Source organism: Marmota marmota, unplaced genomic scaffold (genome assembly GCF_001458135.2).
Source record: "Marmota marmota marmota unplaced genomic scaffold, marMar, whole genome shotgun sequence".
In the NCBI taxonomy this organism is placed as follows: Eukaryota; Metazoa; Chordata; class Mammalia; order Rodentia; family Sciuridae; genus Marmota; species Marmota marmota.
In genome coordinates this window covers 18,200,848-18,216,734 of record NW_026000164.1, presented here as the reverse complement: position 1 = coordinate 18,216,734, position 15,887 = coordinate 18,200,848, and the positions used below count along the sequence as shown (strand labels likewise).

Genomic DNA, 15,887 nt, shown 5'->3' with positions numbered 1-15,887 from the left:
TGTCACTGGTTACCTACAGTTCCAGTGTCAGTGGGAAGACGAAAGTCTTCTCCTTCACTTATAATATTTGTGACCAACTCAGAAAATGTGAAATTTTGGGTGTTGATCTAAAGCAACAACAGCTAGACTGGGGCCAATCGCTGTTGGGGGGCTGTCTAGCTACGGCTGTTTCTCTAGGTAGTGATGTCAAGGGTCTGGGTCCCCAGAAAGACCTCCAGCTCTCTGTCTCTGCTGGTTCTGGGTATGGTACGTCCCACCTATAATATTACTGCCTCCTCTCCACTTCTAGAATTGGAGCCAGAACAAAAGGATGCACCTAGGGGTTGGGGGTGCAGCTCGGTGGTGGGGGGCTTGCCTGGCATGCACAGGCCCTGGGTTCCATCCCCAGCACCAAAACAACTAAAATAAAGTAAAACAGTTCTACATGATTTCAACATGGCTGGTGAGGCCTGACTCGCCCAATCCTAAGTTCATTTAAAAAAATAAAATACAAAAGGAGGCACTAGGTAGGTGCCAGCACTAGGGCCAGGCTTCAGTGGCCCAATGACTGCAGTCCAAGTGCATCGCCAGCCAGTTAAGGGATGTTATGACAGCAGAGAGAGGGTCCTCAGGTGCTAAAACTTGAACAACACGCTCAAGTGCCAGAAAATTCTGTGAAGATATCAAAGATCATGTTGAGTGGATGCAGAACCACCTGACGGACAGCATGTATCCTGCACAGGACTTGGTGGTCCTTGTGAACTTGAGGAAAATAGCCCCATGCCTTTGTCCTGGGATTCAGTCCTGGGAAGTCAGCCTCCAGACGGATCATTCAGGGAAGTCCAGGAACCTCCCGTCCTCTGGCCCTCCAGGGTGCAGTTACCCAGTGTGCCATTCATATCCCGACCTGTCACCATCCCCATACCGCCGTTTCTCTATAGTTCTTATGAGAATTGGAGAATTTTAAGTGAAGCCAGAAAGAACAAATAAAGGGAGATAAAGTTTGCAAAGCATGCAAGAAAGAAAAGAGCGTGATGATGGAGAGGAGGAGGAGGAAGGAAATGCCTGGAAGGAAGTGGGAGGCAGGAGGAAGGGGCTGCAGTACTCACGTGTTGTGGAGCACACACCAGCCGCAGTGGGGATCACCGGAGCCAAGACAATCCCCGCAGCTCCGATACTGACCGCAGGACTCCACAGGAACTCTGGTGAGCTAGGACAGCACGACAGGGAGAAAGTGGTCAAGATGTGCAGAACGTCCAGTGGTCCACTAGAAAGGATGCTATTGCAACATCACTGCATTAGCTAAAACGCTGTAGGACCATAAAGGTGCCTAGAGACCCAGAAGCAAAGGGATTCTGAGTGATCCTGTTGGATCAGGTGGTCACATGGTCTCCAGGAGACAACCACGTACCACGGTCTTAAACGTCTCGAGGAATACAGACTCCACAGAGTTCACAACAAATTGCCATAACAGATAACTTACGTAATGCATATTTAATTCTCCTACTAGTGAAACAACAAACGGAAATCTCTGTGAACATTCAACCTGTCACATATTTGCTCCCATCAGTGTGATAAACCTAAATGTTTATTTCTCCATCGTTTGCTTCACGTTTGACAGAGTGTAAGGAAGCACTCTCTTTCCAGCCCCTCCTGCAGGTCTCAGTATTTTCTAGTTCCAGAGAGCACCTTACCCAGACCAAGTTCTACCTCTCTTTCTCCTGGCCTTTTAACAGCCTCCCTTCCCGCAACGCTGTGGCTATTCCCGGCCCACTCTTTCTTTCCCATAGTGTTGGCCAAACGGTCTGCAAGGTTTTCAGTGTGGTGCTTTCAACAGCTGCCCTTTCTCCTCCCACTCACACCCCTATAAAATCATTACATTAGCCTTCACCAGCAGCTTTTTTTTTTTTAAGAGAGAGAGAGAGAGAGAGAGAGAGAGAATTTTTTAATATTTATTTTTCAGCGAACACAACATCTTTATTTTATGTGGTGCTGAGGATCGAACCCAGCACCCCTCCCATGCCAGGCGAGCGCATTACCGCTTGAGCCACATCCCCATCCCATCACCAGCAGCTTTTTAATGTAAAATATTCTGCGTAACATTTTTGCTTAGCCTGAATGCTTCCGTTTCCTGGGTGCTCTTAACTATCCTTTGAATGTCATTTTTTCCCCCCAGTATAATTTTGCCCTTGTGTGTCTTTACATGAGTTTTGTTTTTAGAGCCTTGTTCTTTATTCTCCAAATTTTTTCCAATTTCTTATTTGTAAAAATTTTCTCTCTCTCTTTTTTTTTAATCATCATTTTCTATTTGGGATCTATCTATCTATCTATTTATCTATCTCAGGGGAAGGTCCCCTGTTCCTCTTCCAGCTTGAGCTAGGAGCGTGTGCCGTGGCTGTCATTTGTAGTTCCTAGCCGTGGGACAATGAACAGAGAAAACTGTAAGGCGTGCTGACCTGGCTGAGCCCTCTCTGCTCGGGAGTGAACACGGAGGCTGTGTTTACCCTGCTGTTTCATAGGCATCCGCCTCTGTAAAATTACGTGCTCTTGGCAGGGGCCACTTGTAACTCACACGCAGGCAAACTGGCACCAGAGCCCGCTCAATTAGTCTCGAGACTCTCTTGTGGAATTAATTAATAATTAATTCCAAGTCCCACACGATCTCTTTTCCTTTAATTTCCTTATTCCCTTTATATTTCTTTGTTCTCCAAAATACACATTGATCTTTCCTAATGACCATCCTGCATTTTCACTTCTTCCAAATTACCTTTTATCCTTCTTCTGGTTGTTACAGCTTTGCCCTTGGCCCTGAAGGCCCTTTCCTGTTTTTTTTTTTTTTTGCATATTTTGAATTTTATCTTTCCATCTATTTATGACTGCTCCTGAGATCTGCATGGACCATGCGCAGTCTCTGCCTACACCTGACCTTGCTATCTTCATAATTAACCTTGACCATTGATTCCTTAGGAATTGTCCCACTGGCTCTGCATGCAGCCAGGAAGTTCCCCTGTTCCCGTTGCCTCTTCAATTTCTCCCCCAGCTCTAGAAGTGAGCACCATCATGTCAGCACAGCCCAGAGGATCTGGACTCCTGGGAATTCAAGAGTGGCAATGAGGCCCCCAAACTATTCTATTTCCAAGAGACAAATGTTGCTGTTGCTTGTTGAATGTTGCTTATTGCTGTTCTATGTTTTTATACATGCTCATCATATGTGTCCCATACTAAAAATAGGAAATATTCCATAATAAATGCAGTTTGTTTAGTAGACAGAATCTTTTAAAACATGCTACCCAGAGGGGAAAAACAAGAAGAGGGACCATAGATGGGGAAAGCTGAAAACCACACAAGCCACAGCGCTGTCGTCTGCTCAGCCGCTGGCCTGGCTCTCCATATTTTGCATGAGATTAAAGAGAAAATCATGGCTTGTTCCATCAAAAGCATTTTCTTGGTCTAAATTTAATTAACATCCTCCCCAATTTCTCCTATTGACATGTTCTATCATCTGTCTTGGATGGAATGTGCCCTGGGATTCCAGGGTGTGCCACTTTTAAGTAAAGAGCCAGCTGTTTGGTGAATCTGATATTCTTAAGAACATTTGCAACCTAAAAATAGCTTGCAACTGGTGTTTAATAATGTCAATACCCTGGAATCATAAAATCCTTCCTCTCATGATTTTAAACAGGAGTCTTTTTTTTTTTTTTTTTTTTGGTTTTGATTGGAAAGAACATAGAAGTCTGTAGAACAAGACGGAAAGCCTGGTTTTGCTGTTTACCAGCAATGAGATCTTGTCGTCTGTGAGTCTTATGATGATCATCCTCAAACATGGATATAAAATCCTCCATAATTCACAGGGTTTTCCAAAGCACAGATGACTCCCAGTTTATGAGCCATGCTATCTTTGACATCAGTGTCGCATTACCTCTCTGTCACATCACAGAGAGCTGCTCAGAGTCCTCCTGGGCCTCATGAGCTTTGCTGTGAGCTGAACAGACCTGGAAGACTTGCTTCTTGAGTACCTTGATCCTGTCATCTCCTCCTTGAATGATGACGTCTGCCCTGAAACCATTCATTGTATCACTCTTCAGATGAAACCCTGGACTTATCTGAGCTCCTTGGACTCATTCAGAATTCACTTTTCCTATGACAGTCATATGGTTGTTCTTTGATTTCATCTAGATTCTTCTATGTGCAACAGGGGTACGAGTCCTGGGTAGTCATTATGACAGTCAGAGTCTAGCCATTGCTTTGTCCCCAGATCCCCAGGTGAAATTGAGCAGGTCTTTCTCTGGGCCTCTTTTCAATCATCTGGAAATGAGGGACTGCATGGGTCAGTTCTAAATAGCCTTTCAGTTCTGACATTCTTGCTCCTTTTTAATGCCCAGACAAAAATCTTGCCCAGTGCCATCCTTTCTCCCTGGTTTAGTATCCATGGACAATTACAATAATGATTTCATTATTGTGCCACTCTCAAGACACTATGCCCCTGATGACTCACTTGGGCATCTAGAGCTTTCTCTTCTTGGAGGCAAACAACCCAACTTTCATTAAACTTCCCTTGAAAGATCTTTCTATCTATGCATCCCATCATTTTTTATTACTCTCTTCTGAACTTGACCTAGGTTTTCTCCAATCTTTCAAATGCATGGATGCTAAACCCAAGGAGCCAACAGGAATTCTGACAGATCAAGGAGGACAGCCATCACATTGTGAGAACTAGGTCACCTCTCTCCCTTTTCCAGTATATCCCCAAGGAAGGGAAGGACCAGGGAGATCCCAAAGTCCATGACCAGGCAGAGCTCTTGAGCATGACCAAGCTCTTTCACACTGGCCAGACCTCTCCCAATCGACATATGGATTTGCCTCCCTTCCCTCTATGGGTAATTCTGGAAAGCATCAGAGACTTTCCTGACCCTTTAAATCACTTTTGAAAACTGAATTTGGTCCAGTCACTTGTCTTCTACAAACGTGTACTCTAATGTCCCTGGTTACCTTTCATACTTTTCTATGTGGCTTCTTAGCCACCGTGCCCCTATAACTCTCTCTCCCTAAATACCTGGACTCTCCACCCACACCTAACACGAAGCAAAGCCTTTGCTCCATCCCCCACCTCAGCTTCTCTCCTGACCCTAGAACACAAACCACTCCAGATGCAGAGCCACACGATTAATTAAAAGCATCCCACGCTGATTAAAGTCTTCAGCTTCAGTGCTAGGCATGCTAATTAATGGAGTGAGGGAATTCAGACCACAGGAAGAGGCAAAAAAACAAAGTCATGACGGGGTGGGTGGTGGCAGACTTCTGTTTTGGAGAATAAATCACATATCGATGTGACCTGAGCTATCACGATGATAGATGGTTTCAGAGACCACAAAAGATTGAGGTCCGTCCCCTGGCCATTGGACTCCAGGAGAGGTGTTGATTGATGTGGCTACAATATCACCCTCAATACTTCCAGAGATGGGAGCCCTACCACCTCTTAGAACTTCCATGTGTGCCTCCACTGTGCTAGGGGAGAACATGGTCCCTGGGTGGGGTCTATACATAGTTGTCTTGGAACATTGTCCCAATTTTGTGCAAAAATTCATCAAACAATATGGCAGCAATTTCACCTCCAGGTACATACTCAGAACCAAAAGCAGGTCTCATAGCACGTTTGCATAGCCAAGTTCACAGCAGAATTATTCACAGTAGCCAAAAGGTAGAAGCAAGCCAAGTGTCCATCAACAGAAGAATGGATAATGATAACGTGGTGTACATAGAAGTCGAATATTAACCAGCCTTAAAACGGAAGGAAATTCTAGATGAACCTTGAAGACCTAATGCTAAGTGAAATCAGTCAAACACAAGAGGACAAATATATGGCTCAACTTATCGAGGTCCTTAGAGTAGCCAGATTCATGGAAGGAAAATGGGGCTGGAGGGAGGGAGGAGACAGTTCCTGTCCAGTGGGTACGGAGTTTCATTTTGGAAAGAAGAAATATCAGGAGACACACGGCAGTGATGCCTGTATGGCACTGGGAATGTCTGCATCCCACGGAGCTCAGAAACAGTTAACACGGTCAGTTTCATGTTATGTATATTTCACCACCATAAAAAAATTAAAATAGCGACCTTTTGAAAGGGCTGTGGCAAGTGATCTCATCTTCAGCATGGCAGAGGGCAGACTAGATAGGAAAACACCTGTTCTCTGCCCGACTCCCTGGGTCAAGGGGAAGCAGCTTTCTGTTGGTAGACTAATATATTCATGTTTATAAAATATTCTGAGATCCTTTTGTGAAAAGGTAGGCATTGCTATGCTTTTCAATTTAATCTCCAGTGGACAAAAGATTTGGGGATGAATGTCTCCTATTGCATATGATTATGTAAGACTCGGTCCTTCTCAAGCTCTGGACATGCATTTCCTGATCTGGAAAAATAATACCACAGCTTTGTTCTACCGAAAACCTTTCCTTCCCTCCTGCTTCCTCCAAGAAACACAGCAGGATGGGGCTCAAAATTCCAATAGTCCCTGAGTTAGAAACTTATCTGGCTTTGATTCCCAGTTGTGACTAGGGATGACCTGTGAGCCCTTCCCCAAACCCCTTCTCTTTCTCTCTGATGACGTCTTTGGAACTCGTATTGGTTTTCTGTATCCTTTGCCACTAAGGTAAACTTCCTTCAGCAATACAGTGTAGTTTGTCCTGGTTTTGAACTATGGTAAACAGCGTCATCGGGTACTTTTGTAAATAGGATCATCAGCAGAGCAGCGTGCCTATCCTCTCTCTCACTCATCCAGTCTGAATGAACAAGACAGTGGCTTAGGACAGAAAAGTAAAAGGGGCCCCACACAGGATTTCAACTCCCGGCCTTGGTCTTACAGGTTTCTGCATCTGACAGACAGAGCCACGGCATGGAAGGCCTGGAGCCTGGGTGTGCTCTTGGCAGCTGGAGAAATTGTCATGGTTCCCATGAGGCCTGGCCCCCTGCTGCCCAGCCCTCGCCGGGTTTCCCTGACATTTCGCAAGATGCTCTCCTCTGGCAATTGAGTCCCACTCTGCCTGTTGCTGTTCCCATTCCAAAGGGTGCCTGCTGCTCTGCTGAGTACATTCAGAACGGTTCCACCGACGCCACGCACAGCCTCGGTGTGTATCTCTCATTTGTTTAAGCATTTGACATCCTGGTCAAAATGTGAGTTATTACTCCATCTCTGCTCTTATAATTGGATGCTAATGCCGCAGTGGCTACACTGAGCCTGATGGTTGGAGTTAATTTAAATGTCCAAAAGGCTTCTTAAGTACCCAATTTCCTTCAAAATTGTCAAAAAAGAGAGGAAAAGAGAGGCAAGACAACCCATTAAGAAACTCCAAGAAGAGGCTGGGGAGCTGTCAGGCTGCACGGATGTGGCACTTGGTGCTCTCCTTCGTGCTGTCCTCCTGTCTCCTGTTCCAGAGTGAGGGAAGCAGAGTTGGGAAAAGTTAGGCCCCTCCTAGGAAGCATGCAAGCAGCTCAGCGGCCCTGTCTCGAGGAGCCCCTCACAGCCTCTCTGCGGGCCTTCCTTTCCTTTGTTGGCCTCTGGCTCCTCTTCAGGCCTCATTTGTGCCGACCAGGGACCCTGCAAGGATTTCAGAGGGTCTCTCACAGCCAGGGTGGACACTGGTGGCACAATAGCTGCTCAGGAAGCTCTTTATCCCAAGTCACTCCAGACACCTGGAATCCCTCCACTCACAGCCTCTTTTCTCTGAGTGTGGCCAACTGGCAAGAGAGGCAGAGACCAGGAGGCTGCTCACAGGTGTGGCAAGTTGGGTTACGACTCCCAAGGCTTCATTCCTAACATGGCGTTTATACTATGGCCTCGAGATGAAGGGGAGGGTGGAGCACAGTTCCCTATCCTGGACTCTGGGTGTGGCCCAAGTCTTGATTTAGCGAATGGGATGGTAGCATGCACAGGCCAGTACAGGCTCGAGGTGGGCGTCTGTGCTAGTCTTTGCCTTCTTGTCTTCTGTCATTGCCAGAGAAGAGCTTCCTCCGTTTCCTCAGATGAGCCCCAGATGAACCCACCAGGAATAAGACCTGAGCCCTGCCCGCAGCAGGGGACAAATCCAGACAGGGCAGCAGCTGGAAGCACACCTGTCCAGCTGAAGTTGGCTGAAAGAGTGGCCATGTGATTGCTCTGCCAAGCCATGGGTACCAGAATGGATGCTGCCATTGTTATGAGTTTGGGGCTGGTTTATTATGCAGGTTTACTGTGCAATTGCTGGCTGATCCACAGGGGCTGGGCAGAGAGTGGCAGCACTTGTGCAAAGAGGTGGAGGGGAAGAGGTCAAGAGCAGGAGAGGGAAACTTGCAGTGGGGATCGATGCTCAGACTCTGAGGTCGGATGGGGCAGGCATGTGTTCAGAGATGGTTACAGGCTGTATCCAGCAGGACGAGTGCATCTTCTTGGGACCTCCCATGCTGGCCATGTTCTCTTAGTTCTATGTGGACCAGTAGATCTCACAAGGCCCATCCCCAGAGCATAGTACCAGAGAAGACTCTGGACAGAGAATACAGCTCTCTGGAAGCAGAGATGCTCCTGGATCCCTGGACTGACCTCGTGGCTGCCCCAGTGTGGGGAAACGACTTTATCTACTTAGTAGCAGTGAGAGTTCCTTTGCTTTGCAATCCCTCTGCTTGTGCATGTGCCATAGGGTAATCCGGCAGGAACTGCACTTGGGAGGCTGACACACAGGGTCAAGGGTAGCAGTCCTGGCTGCCACCATTGTCCCCACCTGCCTGCAGGTAGGAGTCCTCAGATCAGGGTTGCCCATACTTAGAAGAGCAAGGACAATATTCCCAGAGCATGAGGCCTGGGGGTCCCGAGCTCTGGACTATTCTGGATAAACAGGTGACCTTAGACGGATCCCTCCCTGTCATTAGACCTCGGTTGATTATTTTCAGATAAGAGACCCACTCCTGCTCTGCCTCAGAGACTCGGTCACAAACTACTACTCATACAAATGGTCTGGGAAGCTTTCTGCAAACGAAAAGTAGCAGATGTTGCGGAGAGCTGCAATTTGCTGCTATTAATAAGTATAAATGCCTAATAGGAAGCCAGTTTGCTCTGGGAACTCGGACAGCCAAGGAGCTAGTGCCGACGCCGGAATCATCAACATATGCTGCTTCTCATTAGCAAACGGCGGTAGCTGAGAAGCTGGGCGAGAATTCTGCAGCCTCCAGAAATCACCCGATCCTTGCGCCTCCCTGTGTGGGCCACGGTGCCGTGGCATGCTCCTTATTAGCCAGACCCCTCACCACGCAAGAGAATGAGACCCCTCCCTGCTGCACAGATGGGAAAGCCATGGCCCAGAGAGGCTGAGCAGCTTGCTCAAGGTCACGCAGCAGGGTGGCAGTGAAGGTGGAAACTGAAATGAAGCTGGGGCTTCTGCCCACAGTCAGACCTGCTAGATACCACTGGCTCCCTGCATGAAGCCCTGGGAACTGAGAAACCTCTGATCCCGCCACTGAACCCAGAGTCTTGGGGTGAAAATTCCATGGCACTGCAGGTGGCTTATTGTAAAATCAGGAAAGTTTGGCTGAGGGTCCCTCTTGTGGGCAAAGAATCCCAGCACCAAGTGGGGGCCCTAGAGAAAGACCCACAGTGCTCTCCATGCACCTCCAGAGAGACTCCTTCATTCCTTCAAATGTGGTTGGGGAGGAAAGGAGAGTTTGAAATCGCTTTCTCTCAGTGTCTGGTGAGAAGCAGGAATCTGGGACAAGACAACCTGGGTTTGAATCTGCACCGGCCACTTCCAGTGTGACTTGGGCCATTTCCTTAATCTCAGGAGCCTCCTTTCCCTCCTCTGTGCATCCTGGGGTTTGTCTTAAAGATTAATTGCCATGGCACAGAGGAACATGTTGGTGTAATGCTGACAACAAGTCTTCATCTATTGTCCCAGCACCTGGCACAGAGAGGAGCCGTCTCCCCTCCCCCACAGCTCAGGCACAATAAACGAGAATTAATAGGCATGTGAGTGAGGGCCCGCTTGCCTGTATGAATGAATGAATAAAGTTGGTCCCTGTCAAGCTCCTACATAGTCTAAAAATCTCATTTTCTTTTTTAAATATTTATTTTAGTTGAAGTTGGACACAATACCTTTATTTTATTTATTTACTTTTATCTGGTGCTGAGGATCGAACCCAGGGCCTTGCATGTGCAAGGCGAGTGCTACTGCTGAGCCACAACCCCAGCCCCTAAATATTTCATTTTCTTTGACACTGGCAATGTTCCCAGCTGAGCTGGGTCTGGGGACAACCGATTTGGTAATCTTGGTTCTACTCAAAAACCTGTCACCTCTGGATTTTTGCCACAAGTTCATTTCATAGCGTGGAGGTCAAAGTGTCCCCCTCTCTGGATTATCATGCTCACGTCCCACAACAGGTTCAGGAGACCTGGCCTCCGGGGTTGTGGTATTGCAAGGTGCTCGTTTTCCTGGGTCAGCCCATCAATGCACCTGATGGAGAAGACAGGCAGCCATGCTCGTGTCCTGCCCAGAGAGCATTCCTACAGCATCAAGCAAAACAGAATCTAGGGTGTGGAGTGTTGTGGCATTGACAGAGTTAACATGTTGAAAGGGACCTTGGAGACAAATATAGCTCTAATCCCCCGGTTTCTCTGTGGCTGCAGGGATTTGTCCAAGGCCACACCGCTACCAGCACTATTCTTTTGACACCAAATCCCTCCATATGACTGCTGGCCAAGATGCCTGTTCTTGACCTAATCTTAAGGTCAAGGCTGAAGGAAGAGGCAGACTTGGGGACCCACACACAAGTGAGGGATGCAAATATCCCTCCCCACCCCAAACCCAGCAGGTGCGAAGAGCCTTTGTCCTGGGGATCAAAGTGTTGCTCCTGCTCCAGCCATCTTTCACCCAGTGACACTGACAAAGACAATGTCCCCATCTGAGCAGGGACCGGGGACCTGCTGGTGTGAGTTTCCCAAGCTCCGGCTGCTCAACGGGTGCCTTTGTTCCAGTAGCCAAGAAGGAGAGGGAGGGGGAGGGACTGGCACTTTGACACCTAACTCCAGGCCCAGCAGGCAGCTGAGCCAAGCCGGTCCCCAGGCATATGCCAAGCCCTCTGGCAGGCTGGCTCCGGCTCTTTGTGGGAAGCAGGGCAGGCGGGGCAGGCGCTCCTTCTCCACCCAGCCTCTCTCCTTCCCTAGGACTTCCTCTGTCAAGGGCACTGTTGACCAGTGGCCCCAGCAGTGGTCTGGCTGTTCAAACCAAAGAGTAGCGTGCAAATGGCCCATCGACGTGAGCGAGCGTGCAGCGGCTGAGGGCTTGTGCCCAGACACACATGTCTGGTCAGAGTGATGGTGCTTGCACCCTCCTGGGCTTTGCAGGCAATGGCAGGTGTTTGCAGAAGCACACACCTTTCCATACAGACACCCTGTCTGACATGCAGCTCTTTTGGATAGGAAACAAATGTCTTCCTTCCAAAAGGAATTTGACCTAAGGAAATGTCACATTGCCCAGAGGCATTAAAAACTGATACCCCTCAGGGAAGAACCATCTAGGTTCTGTCAATACAAGGACCCTCTCAGGAAAATAGGTGCTACTGGCTTTAGAAGGAGGTCACAGAGACCACAGGGATCCCCGAGAGGCTTAAACCCACCTCCCTTCCCCTCTTTCCCTGCCTCAAGGTACCCGCCTCACTCTGCAACACACACATGGGCTCCCCTGTGGGTTGGGGGCTCAGCCTGCTGTGGGGGGGTAGAGAGGCAGGGTCATCTGCCATCTAGGTCACTTTTGCTCACACAGGTAAAATGTGTGCTCTTCATGAAAAGAGCTGCTTTGAAGGTATTTTCTAGCCATTCTTCAATATCAGGGCTTACACTCACAGTGTTCTAAAAGGCTGGGCTTTACATAGGTATGAACTTTTTGAGGAGTAATTTGGCAGTTATTACTAAAACAGATATGACCAGCACGTCTCCCTCTTGAAGTCTTTCCTACAGAAAAGAGCAGCATCTGGGCACAGATGCAGGGCTGTGGATATTCATTGTATATTTGTATGTGCTAACAACTATTTGGAAATAACCTAGGTGTCCACCCACAAGGGATTGGTAAAATAAATGGTGGCATGTTCCTACTCTGAGAAAATACTGGTCTGTATCTACTGACATGAGCATGTTTCAGAAAAAGCATATTAAGGCTCAATTTCATTTTTTAAAGGCAGCTGTGTAGCACCTGTTCATATATGCAGAGACATATTTTTGGACAAAGAATAACTTCTAGATAGATAGTAAAACTGTTAGCAGTGGTTGACTCTGGGGAAGTTGAATTTTTCACAGACAGGATATAATTTAGAACATTTTTTAACTTGGGAAATTAAAATAATTTTTGCAAGAGGCTTTGACCTTTTGTCTTTTAAACCAATTTATTTAACTAGTCAGTTCAAAATTTATTTTAGGGTCAATGCTTTATTTTTTTTTAAACATCCACAAGATTTCTAACATTCAAGAACTATGAAAAGGGTTCATGGCTGGCTGATTTCTCCTTCCTGGTCACTTTGTGACCAGGGGCACCCTGGAAGTGTACCCTGCCGCCAGACTTTTTTTTTCTTGCAAAAGTTAACTAGCTCATATTGCTTGGGGAATTATTGTTTGATAATGTATGAGGTTACCTGCCCACCCAAAAGACCCCCCCACAGGTAAACAATGCCACGCCCACCCACCATATAGAGGACTCTCATCCTCCCCTACAGAAGTTACTGAGCCAGACCAGGGCACCTGGGTCTATGGTCCTGTGTCTATGTGGGCTGACTCCAACACACACTGTGTTTGGATCAGTTTAGTTTCCACTAAAGGAGTCAGTGTGTGGAGCATCACTGGGCTAGGGGTCCTGAGACCTGTCCCTAACTTGCAGTCAGACCTTGGACAGGTGTCCAAGTTTTCAGACCTAAATGGATCTATATCATCCTTCCTAGTGAGGATTCCATCACGATTAACTATCTTAAGACTAGCAAAGCCTCCAGGAGTCTCATCCCAGGGTTTCCCCCAATTTCCTGCCCATCTTGGCAACTTCATCTGTCTGCATAATAGGGATGCTCAGCTCTGCCCCTGTCCTAGTTCTTTTGATCCCAGAAAAGTCAGATGACATCAACTCAACAGATACTTTGAATTCTAAAAAAGGAAATGACCGACCGCAACTTGCGATGATAACCTCCGAAGCCACCAGTATGACCCATTGCCACTTTTCTCTCTCTCATTAATGTGAGCGGTGGTATGAGTGAGCAAGGGGTCAGCATGCCCAGCCTGACAGGAGGAGACAGCACAGGCTTTTGAAGCCAGCCTTAGGTTCAAGCCCTGGCTCAGCTACTACTGGCTTTGGGTCAGCTCCTTTATGTTTTCAAGCCTCAGTTTCCTTGTGTGCTTAATGGAGTAATCATGATCCTTCCTTGTTGGGTGCTAGTTAAGTTCTGTTTGAGTGGCCAAGGACATCCATCCTTGCCTGTCTCTGACTAGGTCAGCGAGACAGTCAAGGACTCAACTGTACCACACCAGCTGTCAGGACACACCTCCGCCTGCCAGGGGCTGACCCCATTGGACAGGGCCAATGTTGATGAGGAGGGGGGTGAAATCTCCTCTATTCCACATGTCATGGCAGCTCAGAAATCTGATCCAGGCCAGACCAAGGCCTGGAATACAGTCCCCCTTCCGAAATGAGAAGTGGCTGTCAATGCTATATTTAGACACACCCGACTCTGTGAGGTCAGAAATAATTGCTGGCCTGGGGTGTGTGGGTCGGGTGAAGGCAGGGAGGTGTCTGTTCCTGGCTTTTGTGACTTATTCTCTGAGGCCGTGTATGGGGTGGCCTGGGGGACCACCCAGCTTCAGACACATCTCTGTCCACTCGGGCCTCTGCTATAGCAACCATACCGAAGCACAGTAGATGCACAAAATTGGAGAAGGATCTAGAAGTGTAGAGTCCACTAGGATGATGGCTCTCAATGACCCTGTGCTGGGCAGGAGCCAGGGGGGCCCTGGGGAGCCAGGATGTGCAGCTGTTGGCACCTGGGCTTTGCAATCTGAGATCCTTGCTTGGCCATCTCAGCTTGGTCAAGCATTTTCCATCTCCAAGCCTCCAAGAGGCATTCATAACATAATACACCTAAAGCCCTCGCCACCTGCCCTGGCGCACGCACACCACATCAGTGGCAGCTGGTATGCAGTCAGGACAGCCAGAGGTGACTAACGTAATGTTTTCCTCTGTTTCTCCTGAAGCAGATAATGTTTCCCTAAATGAGAAGTTCAACTTCAAAGTTCAATTTCAAAGGCATTCAGATGCACCCTGTATTGGCTGACTATTTCAGTGGCTTGAGAAGACAGGTGTGATGGGACCTGATGACTCACTCCCCTCCCAGCCACCTTCTCCTCTCAGTGACGCTCTCGGTTCCAGCTCTGCAGAACCCCTTCCTATTAATAGGGGTTTGGCCACACAGCCAGGTCCCTGTCTCTTTCCCTTCCCTCCTCAGCCTTTAGGAGAGCCTTTCTTTAGTTTTTAAATCACAGAGTGCAGGGAGAGAAACCCAGAGAGTTCGCGGTACTGCTCCTCACCCCCAGGCCAGGGAGGTGACAGCTGGAGCCGATCTGTTAGTCGACAGGAGGCCAAGGTCATCTGTGGACTTCCTTTATTTGGGTTTCCCCTGACCTCTGTGAACAGGCATAATCAAATGCTGGCTGTGGGTCTGGGACAGAAAATCGAGCTCGGCTCCCAGCCAAGCACAACAGGCCATGCTGTGTGTCGGCATGTGGGGACACGGGTTGGCACGGCACGTCTGGCAGGCCAGGGTCAGGCGGTGAGTCCCAGCATGGTGGCATTGGCAGAGTCCAGCAGCCCCCACTGTGACGGGGACACGAGGATGCAGCCTCCAGACACATTAAGTGCAGGGCGTTTGCTGAGTTGGCAAACAAACCTGCAGGGTGTAGGGCTGAGGCAGCAAGGAAAACCGACGCGAGCCTTCGGGGCAGGTAGCGCGGCAGGAGCGGGATTCATTCTCAGACACGCTTCCTCCTCCGACAGGCAGCCTCTGTGGGCTGCTGCTGTAACACAGCGCCACCTGGGCAGGGTGGGGGCCGTTGGGGGCTGGTTTGCATCATGTGACCCTCCTGGCAAACTCTCCATACTGTCACTTGCTGAGTAGTGGGACACCCCTCAGGGATCCTCATGATGATGTAAGGCACTTGTCAAGGACTAGAGAGGAGAGAAGAGAACCAGGATCTAGCAGAGAGCCTCCAAATCTATTTGGACATCAGAATCCACCACAGAGCTATTAAATAATGCTGATACTCAGGCTGAGCAAAGTTAGAATTTCTAAGAGCCAAGCATCTCTATTTTCCCAAAGCACTGTACTCCACATAACCCACCTGCCGCCAGCTTTCCCCATGAATGACCTGACCACCGACTAGGTTTGGAACAACTGGCCTTAGCTCTAGGGAGCAGAGGTCTTGGGATCTAAGGGGGAGCCCTGGAGTTTCATGGATCTAAAGGTAGAAGGCTGCTGAGCTCAGAGGCAAGGTGAAGATGGACTTGGTAATAATACCAGAGGGCTGGACACAGCTTTGCAATTTATGAAGCAATTTCACAGCCATGATTGCACGTGACCTCCACCACAACTCGGCCAGGTAGCCAGGTCAGGGAAGATAGCCTCTATTTTACAGATGAGGACACAGGTTGGAAGAGGTTAAATGACCTGCCCAAGATCATGCAGCTGGTGAGTGGCAGGGCCAGGACTGTAATGGGGCATCTTGTCCACGACCTACAACTGCTCCCAGGCATGGTGCAGAACTCCCTCTCTCACAGGGGACACATCACCAGAGCTCCTTCATGACAAGCAGCCCAAATCAGTTGCAGGGACAAGAGGCCTCCATATGAACTTCAATATAGGCAGAA

General features: G+C 48.4%; 1 protein-coding gene across 4 annotated transcripts in view; it reads right to left on the bottom strand.

Moving 5' to 3' along the window:
- Plxna4 (plexin A4) overlaps positions 1–15,887 on the bottom strand; it is a 427,134-nt gene that overhangs the window by 99,102 nt on the left and 312,145 nt on the right. For all 4 annotated transcript variants that reach the window (XM_048786917.1, XM_048786920.1, XM_048786919.1 and 1 more), the window contains one exon: positions 1,089–1,189. In XM_048786917.1, coding sequence (XP_048642874.1) covers positions 1,089–1,189 — 101 coding nt within the window. The remainder of the gene's footprint in view (positions 1–1,088; positions 1,190–15,887) is intronic.